This window comes from Mirounga leonina, unplaced genomic scaffold (genome assembly GCF_011800145.1).
Source record: "Mirounga leonina isolate KUSES-001 unplaced genomic scaffold, KU_Mleo_1.0 Mir_224, whole genome shotgun sequence".
In the NCBI taxonomy this organism is placed as follows: Eukaryota; Metazoa; Chordata; class Mammalia; order Carnivora; family Phocidae; genus Mirounga; species Mirounga leonina.
This window is the reverse complement of record NW_023270615.1, coordinates 16668358-16676867: the sequence shown is the minus strand read 5'-3', so window position 1 is coordinate 16676867 and position 8510 is coordinate 16668358. Positions and strand designations below refer to the sequence as shown.

The 8510-nt window shown below is 51.9% G+C and overlaps 1 protein-coding gene across 1 annotated transcript in view; it reads right to left on the bottom strand.

The window, feature by feature from the left end:
- Positions 1-2548: 2548 nt before the first annotated feature.
- LOC118026228 (spermatogenesis-associated protein 31E1-like) overlaps positions 2549-8510 on the bottom strand; it is a 7785-nt gene continuing 1823 nt past the window's right edge. The window contains exons 2-3 of the mRNA XM_035028975.1: positions 5790-8363; positions 2549-2621 (exon numbers count right to left, since the gene is read on the bottom strand). Coding sequence (XP_034884866.1) covers positions 2549-2621; positions 5790-8363 — 2647 coding nt within the window. The remainder of the gene's footprint in view (positions 2622-5789; positions 8364-8510) is intronic.

Below are 8510 nucleotides of genomic sequence, written 5' to 3'. Positions count from 1 at the left end.
TCCGATTTCCCCCCCTTCATTCTTCCCCTCCTGCTACCTTCTTCTTTTTTTTTTTCTTAACATATATTGCATTATTTGTTTCAGAGGTACAGATCTGAGATTCAACAGTCTTGCACAATTCACAGCGCTTACCAGAGCACATACCCTCCCCAGTGTCCATCACCCAGTCACCCCATCCCTCCCACCCCACCCCCCACTCGATTCTGAACACCGATCCTGTTCCTGGAAATGACTGTGTATCTGACCCCGCTCAGAGAGGCGGCAGAGGTTGGGAACTCCTCTGGATCTGGATGTTCCCTGCGGTGCCCCCGTGCTGTGAGCAACGCGGAAAGTGGGGGGTGTGTATTTGGGAACGCTTCCAGAAGTTTCTGCTGATAGAGTAGGAGTGTATGAAACTTTTGTGACCTATTAAGAGGAACGCTCTTAAGGGTGAACACTGTAGATTGAACACTTTTTTTTTTTGCCTTTTGGGAAAAGATCTTTACCCTGTGGAGTAATAAAAAGTTATCATGTAATTGCCACCCTCCACATTTTGTTCTCAAATACCTGATTTATTGAAATCAGTGTGAGGCCTGTTTTAAATATAAATTGTTTTCAAAACCAAGCTTGTAACGTATTCTGAATAGCATGTAGAGAGCCTGGTGGATTAAAAATCACTTCATTTTCAGCAAAATGGAGATCTGTGTTTGTTATTTCCTCCATTATGTTTAGTTTTTGATTTCCATTTCTGTTTGGTATCTATAAATGGTGAAACGTTCCTAAGATTTACAGGAGGTGAATCTTGTTAAAAATAAAATACAGGGAGCCATAAAGTCTGGAAATATTCACAGTGTTTTTCTAATAGATTGAACCCTCTTAACTGTTTCTTCTAGGGTGAAGGTACAAGTTTATGTGGTAGAAATTGTACCCACAAATCATCAGAGGCGACCTATGATAGGTGTGCATGCCGTGACTGATGGGAACGTTGCTTTAGTGCATATTAGTTCATCGAAATCTTACACAGTTTACTGAACTATGAATTCTTAGTGAGGGAAACACATTCACATGTCATATGGATAAACTATTATGGACGTTTCTCTATGTTTGCAGACTTCATGGCTACGCTGAATGACTTTAATTCAAAACACTGAATAATAATCACTCCATTAAATCGATTGAGTCAACTAGAAAAGGATATACTACTCTTTGTAAAGCATTTCCTGGATGAAAATTTTCCTAATTGGCCCCATTTTGTTCTGATCAGTAACCCGTTCTACATTAGCTACACTAAAAAATAAAAAATACTATCCAATACGATAAGACATCCACGACCATATTCCATTATTTTGTGATTCAATGACGTAAGGGAGTAAGGGAGAATAGAAGGGTATTTCTTGTTGAAATAAATAGGCCAAAGAGCTTTCATATTAGCTCTGCTTCTCTTAATGAAGACTGACCCTGTAATCCTGATGAATAATCTGAGAGACTTAACCAGGGACACATCCTTGGCAGTGGTCATTAAAATAGATTTTAACAAGGCAAGAAAAGCGAGTTGCTTATGAGTAGCAAGAAATATGCATATACTCTCATTAAAATGCACCCTTTGGAAAGTGTTAGTTCTATAATGTGAGGATTTTGATGATTACTGTACACTTTTTCTGTACATTAATGTACACTTCGATTATTACTGTACACTTTCTTCAATTTAGATATGAAGATGTCCCTTCTAGTAATTAGTTCATGTGCATATCTTGTGGATTAAATGATATATTTTGTAAGTTTTCTAACTATTTGAAACAATGTGTCTTTTTTAGCCCTATAATGAATACAAAATGGAGCCTGATTGCCTCAGTCTTGCAAAATGTGCATTTTTAAAGAATTATTTAAAAAGGGAATCCTTCCAAGTAGTACATCGGTTTAAGCTAGTCTGAACATTAAGACTTTGTCACATCTGGGGGCACCTGGGTGGCTCAGTCGTTAAGCGTCTGCCTTCGGCTCAGGTCATGATCCCAGGGTCCTGGGATCGAGCCCCGCATCGGGCTCCCTGCTCGGCGGGAGCCTGCTTCTCCCTCTCCCACTCCCCCTGCTTGTGTTCCCTCTCTCGCTGTCTATCTCTCTGTCAAAAAATAAATAAAATCTTAAAAAAAAAAAAAGACTTTGTCACATCTGGAAATATGTGTAATCTCATTTGAGGGCATTACCACATTTTAAGGAAAAAAATTAAAAAGTATAATTTTTACCGGAGGATAAAATAGAAATATTTCTAGATACCTGACTCATTTGTAAAAATCTTCACACAACTGTGAGCCTGTTTCCTTTAAAAATAAGACAAAACTCACAAACCTGACATAGCTATTATGTGCAAAATAACATCCCAGCCCCCTGGGAAGTGAGAGTCCAGATTTTTGCTGGTTTATTTTATTCCTCCAGCCGACTTGCCACACGCCTTTACCATGTTTCCAAATTAAGGAAGTCAGCCATCTTGAATTCAGATCTTGTCTCCAAAAAATGTGACAGAGACATCCTTTGACTAGACGTTAGTAAAACTCGACAAATAAGATATTTTCTCTCATTGGAGCTTGGTGGCATTTTGCTTGTGCTTTTGTTTCTCTAAAGTGTGGTCTGAACAAGCTGATGAAAACCTGTGGAGGGGAGAGTTTGCAGATCTACAGGTGGAATCTGTAATTCTTTTGTTCGGGGGCAAGGACCTAGCGCAAGGATAAACATTCATGAGCCTTTCCGCGAGCGGGAAAATGCTCATGTGGGAAAACGCTCATGTGGGAAAACGCTGACAACGTCCCAGAGTCAGGGGTTCTCAGGCGGGCGCAGCCTCGTCCTGCCCTGCAGTTTGCCAAGTGGTTTCAGGTCCACTATGAAGGTCCTGTCACTGTGTGGGTGCTCAGCTCCTACTGACTCTGAGGTGTCAGGCTCTGTGCGGGACCTCTCAGAGAGGAGGCTCTGTGCGGGATTTCCCAGTGTTCGTCTCTGTGGGTATTCTCTCAGTGTGGGGTCCTTGGATGTGAGGTCTCTCTGTGTGGACCTGTGGGCTAAGTATTTCTGTGGGTCTCAGGGTGTGAATCTCTGTGGGAGGTCTTTGTGTAGGGTCTTGCTGTGGGGTCTCTTTGTGGGATCTCTGTATGGGGTCTCTGTGTGGGGTCTTGGTGTAGGTCTCTGTGGGAGGTCTCTGAATGGGGTCTCTGTGTGGGTCTCTGCCAGAGGTCTCTGTGTGGGGTCTCTATGTGGGTCTGTCAGAGGTCTCTGCATGGGGTCTCTGCGTGGGGTCTCTGTCAAAGGTCCTTGTGTGGGGTCTTGGTGTGGGTCTCTGTGGGATGTCTCTGTGAGAGGTCTCTGTGGGAGGTCTCTGTGTGGGTCTCTGTGGGAGTTCTTGGTGTGGATCTTTGTCAGAGGTCTCTGTGTGGGGTCTTGGTGTTGGTCCCAGTGTGGGTCTCCATCAGAGGTCTCTGTGTGGGGTCTCTATGTGGGTCTGTCAGAGGTCTCTGCATGGGGTCTCTGCATGGGGTCTCTGTCAGAAGTCTCTGTGTGGGTCTGTCAGAGTTCTCTGCATGGGGTCTCTGTGTGGGTCTGTCAGAGGTCTCTGCGCGGGGTCTCTGTGTGGGTCTGTCAGAGGTCTCTGTGTGGGGTCTCTGTGTGGGTCTGTCAGAGGTCTCTGCGCGGGGTCTCTGTGTGGGCCTGTCAGAGGTCTCTGTGCGGGGTCTCTGTGTGGGTCTGTCAGAGGTCTCTGCGCGGGGTCTCTCGGCGTAGGGCTTTCCCTCTCTGGCCTTGCACCGTCTGGCAGGAGAAGGGCAAAGGGACTTGCTCCTTCCTGATTCTGGCTGTTCCACCAGCATCCCGTCCGTGGCACTTCTCCCGACAGGAGCGTGGGGTGCACGTCTGGTTCCCCAGCTGCAGGACTCACCTGCTGGTGCCCCTGGGAGGACCTAGCAGCAGCCAGGCTCAGGCACCCTGCTTTGGGCCACCCTCTCCTGAGCTCCCGAGGGCCCAGGGCGCTCTCTGTCCTGGTCCTGCCTCCCCCGGGTCCTGGTTGCAGTGTCAGTGCTGGGCACACCCCGGGGGCCTAGAGGCAGGACCTGGCTCCAGAGAGAAGCTGCGGCAGAGCAGGCCTGCGCCCACTCCGCCCTGCACCCTGGGTCCCCTCCCACATGTGGGGTCCTGATGGCATGGGGGCAGGGCCATGCCTGCTGCCATCTGGATCGGGGGTCCCTCCTGGAGCAGGACTCTCCCCCACGCGAGCGATGTGTGGGGGCCCCGGAGGATGATGTTGGGCTGGGAACAGGCATGCAGGGGGCCCCTCCTGGCCTGCACCCTCATTCTGGACAGGTCCGTTCCAGCCGGGTGTGGGACAAACTCTATCTGATGACCTCCTCCCCCTTCGACTCTGGGGTAACCAAGACCGGGAGCCGGGCAAGACTTGCTACATGACCCGGGCCAGTCCCTTGGCCTTGGAGTCCCCACCAGTCCCCTGGGAGCTGTCCTTGGCCACACAAGTAAGTAAAGGTCACAGACTACAAGTCTGTCCCGAGGCCCCCAATCCCGTGCAATCTTATCAAATTGTGCAGAAATTAAGCTTCCCTGCCCGAAGGCCTTGCTGCCTCTGGGCGCCTGACCCTCTGTGTGGGAGCCTCAGGGGGCTTCTTTCCACCTGGGCCCGGCAGCTGGAGTGGGGTGGAGGCCCTGCGGCCACGGGGCCTCTACCTTGTCTCCACTGGGCCTGTAGGTGACAGTGGGACACCACGGGTCCTCGGTCGTCACACCAGGTATGGGCACACCATGTCACTCTGCCTCCTTCCTGGAGTCCCACCCTAGGTGGTGTCCCCCTGCCTCCCAGCCACACCCCTGCTCCATCCCCCAGAAGGGGAAGGGGTTGCTGGTGGGCAGGGCCCTTCACTCGTCTGGGGCAGGGCAGACTGGTCCACAGTGGCCTCTGTGCTCCCCACCTGCACACCCTCAGAGCCGTGAGCTCCTCCCTTGCTGCTCCAGAGCATGAGAACCGGGGGTGACACTGAGCTAAGAGGGGCTCCCGGGTGATGTCAACCCAGCTTCATCGGGGAGAGAAGGGTTCCTGGGGTAGCTGTGCCCTACTCCCCCAGGAGATGGGGAGCAGGATTTCTCCCACCTCTGCACTGAGGGCCAACCTTGCGCCTCCAAACTCCGCGCCCCACTCGGACATAGGACTCTGTCTTCCACACGTCCCGGAGCCCGAGGGGGATTTCTGCCTCTGCAGACCCTCCCTACAGCCACACAAGTTCAAGGTAGAGAGAAAGCAGGAGAGGATGGGCGGAGCCAGATCCTGGCCTTGGTCTTGTTCATCTTGTCACGGAAACCGAAGGCGTGTGAGGGAGGGGGTGGGGGTGCACCACACGGTCCCCCTCCCTCCAAGGCCCCATGCCTTCTGGAAGCCAAAGCAAGCACTCGGGGAGAGCAGACCTTGATCCTTCCCTTCCCCCGAGCAGGGCACAGACAGAGGCCAGCATCTCTCATGAGAAAGAAACATTTATTTGGGGGAAACAATAAGAATTGTGGCCCAGAGAAGCCATTAGCTCATAGAGGATGTGCTAACATGAGAAATAAAAGTTCTTCTCTGCACTGTTTGCGTTTTTTCTTGGAGAAAAGCTGTCCTCCCAGGAAAGGCATGAGAAGCACACACTGACTGGCCAGATGAGACGTATCTTTGAAGGAGGCAGTGCCTCGGGCAGTGGGTGTGCGGAGGGCGGCCCGAAGCTCTTGGCACCATGGACCCATGCTGGCAGGGTCTGCCCGGGCACCCCGGCACCCTGGCTGGGAAGGCCCACCTGTTGTCCCTGCTTCTGATCCACTCGGTCTTGGCATAGCTGTGGCCCTTGGTGGTGGCTTGCTGTTTGGAAGTTGTCTCTCTCATCACTCTCCTCTGCTCTTGATAGGAGAGGACTCTGTGGTAGCAGACATTGGGACCTGCTGAAGCCTGGAGATCCCTTTGGCACCAGCTGAACTCCGGGGCCTGAACTCCATGGTGAGGCACCATTTTCTGCTGTAGGATCTGTCCCACAGCCGTCATGAGCACCTGAGCCTCGGCAGTTGCACTCCCCACAGCTGATCTGCCTGTGACCGGTCCCCGACTCCGGGATGATGAAGACTTGCCTTTTTGAAGGGAATCTTCCAGTCCTTTGCCTTTACTGGGAAAAACCCACTGTATAAAGTGCCTCATCCTTCTTCTGAAGTAGCTTTCTGGAGGAGCCGTCTCCTTTTTCAGCAAGAGTTGACGGGCCTTTCTTCCTGAGGACTCCACTGCGTCCTTGTGCTGGACAGTATGGCTCATCTCACTGATCTGGAGGATCTTTAGTGCTGACAACTCTTTTCCAGGCTCTCTCGGGCGGGGCCTCCTGTACTCTCTCTCAGCAGTGGGGGCAGATGACTTGCTCGGGCTCTTAGATTGGTCCCGCAGTCCCAGAGGCTCTGGCTGCCTCTGGATTTTCTGTCCTCTTGATGGGAGGCCGTTCAGCACCTGGGAAGTTGATGTGTCTTCACTGGACCCACTCTGGAAGCCATACAGAGACCCCTGAGAAGCCAAGATGTCTGCGGCAAGGAATACATCGGACTGACAGTCTTGAAGAAGGCTGTCAGTGGCACAGTCTTGAAGGAGGACACCAGTTTCACAGTCTTGAAGGAGCACGCTGGCGGCATTGTCTTGAGGCTGGTTCTCTGACTCCATGAACTTCCGGAGCTCAAACTCTCTAAGCTGTGCATCAAGGCATAGCTCTTCTGGGTCTTGGGCGACCAACTCTGCAGGTGGCGAGGGGCTGTCACTTTTCTCTGAAGACCCTGATCTTCTCAGATCTGCATGGATGGTTTGGTTGTTGGCCCACACACCGGGTTCCAAGGTGACTCCCCAAGCGGGAGCCTCCTCGACCTCCCCAGCATCCCTGAACTCTTTGGCACTCAAATACTGGGACTCTAAGTTGAGCTCTAGCACTTCTATGCTATAGCAGGAGTCTTGTGAGGCCCAACCCCCACTCTCCTTCCTTGGCTCACTTGTGGCCATTGCTGGACTTGGACTTGACTCCAGGTTGCTATTCATAAGAGTCCCTGAGGCAGGTTCACTGTGCCAGATTCTGCCCACAAAGCTGTATGTGAGGGTCTGAGAAGGTGACCTGGCCTCCTGTCCAGCCAGAGGGGCTTCCGAAGGCCCATGGCCATCACGTGGTGAGGTCCCTTCTAGGGCCTGCTGGATTTCCTCACATGTAGGCTGGGGAGCAGGGAGAGGACTCCCCAAGGTGGGATCAGACTCTTCTACCACCTTCTCTCCTTGATGGGGCCGAGGAGGTTTTCCCAAGAACTTGGTTTTGGAGCGGGCCTTAGATACACAGGTGGCTAAGCAGGGAATGGAGGACCAGGGAAAGAGGAAGCCCTTTTTCAACTTAAAGAGATTTATAGGCTTAAGGACCTTGAGGGGTAGTCTCCACCTGTGCTTCACCCGAAACCTTATAATATGTGCTTCTAGCATCCGTTGAGTGTGTGGACTGAGGATGGAAAAATTGTGGGAGGTGGTCCTGTAGGGTTCCCAACCCTTGGAAAATGCTGGCTTTCCAGTTTTCCTGTGAGTGCTTGGCTTTCTGAGAAGGTCCAAGGCATGGTGGGCAGTGCGTCTGGAACAATGAACATCTGCAGGGATCTGACCTTCTCTGATCTGTCCCAACTTCCTGCCCAAATGGGCTCTTAGGACCTTCTCTGGGTGCTTCTCGTCTGCGCTGCTTGTTGAAGGTTTCAAGTCTGTGTCTGACTCCTCAGAATTTATTCCTGGAGCCTTCCCTGGAGAACTCGCCAAGCCCCTGTGTAGATCTTTCCGGATCCTCCCTGCAGTAGACCTTGAATCCTTGTCCAGGTTTTTTCCTGGCATGGTCCTTGCTGGGTACCTGGACCCAGTCTTCTGTGTAGCCTGGCAAGTTCCGTCTGTGGAGTCAGACTCAGATGCGGGCCTGTGCTGGCTGTTTGCCTGTGGCACCTTCCAGAACTCTCCGTGAGGCTGTATCAGCTTTACAGATAGCTGGATCCTGTGGGGCACGCCACTTTGGTGCTTCACGAACCTCTTCCAAAGGTGCCACTCCAGTTGCTTCCGGAGCTCAGGGTCGATCAAGTCCCCGGGAAGGACAGAGACTGACCCGTGGCCCTGGGGGCCCTGGCCATCCTGTGGAAGGTCGGGAGGACCTTGACTAAAGACTTCCTGAGATCTTTTCACCACAGCAGGTAAGGTCCTGCCCCTTTCTAGTTGCTTCCTCAAAAAGTGACATTCCAGGTTTTGAATTGCAGTTGAGATGAAAGATGGTGTCTTCTTCTGGGATTCAGGGCAAGATACCTCACAGGTCCCCATCTCGGGTGGAAGAGAAGGTGGTCTGATTGGGACAGAAGGTGCAAGGTGGGCCTGGGGTTGGGGCTGAGCCATAGGCAGGGGCTGGGGCTGGGGCTGATCCAGAGGCAGGTGCTGGGGCTGAGCCAGAGACAGGGGCTGGGGTTGATCCAGAGGCAGGTGCTGGGGCTGA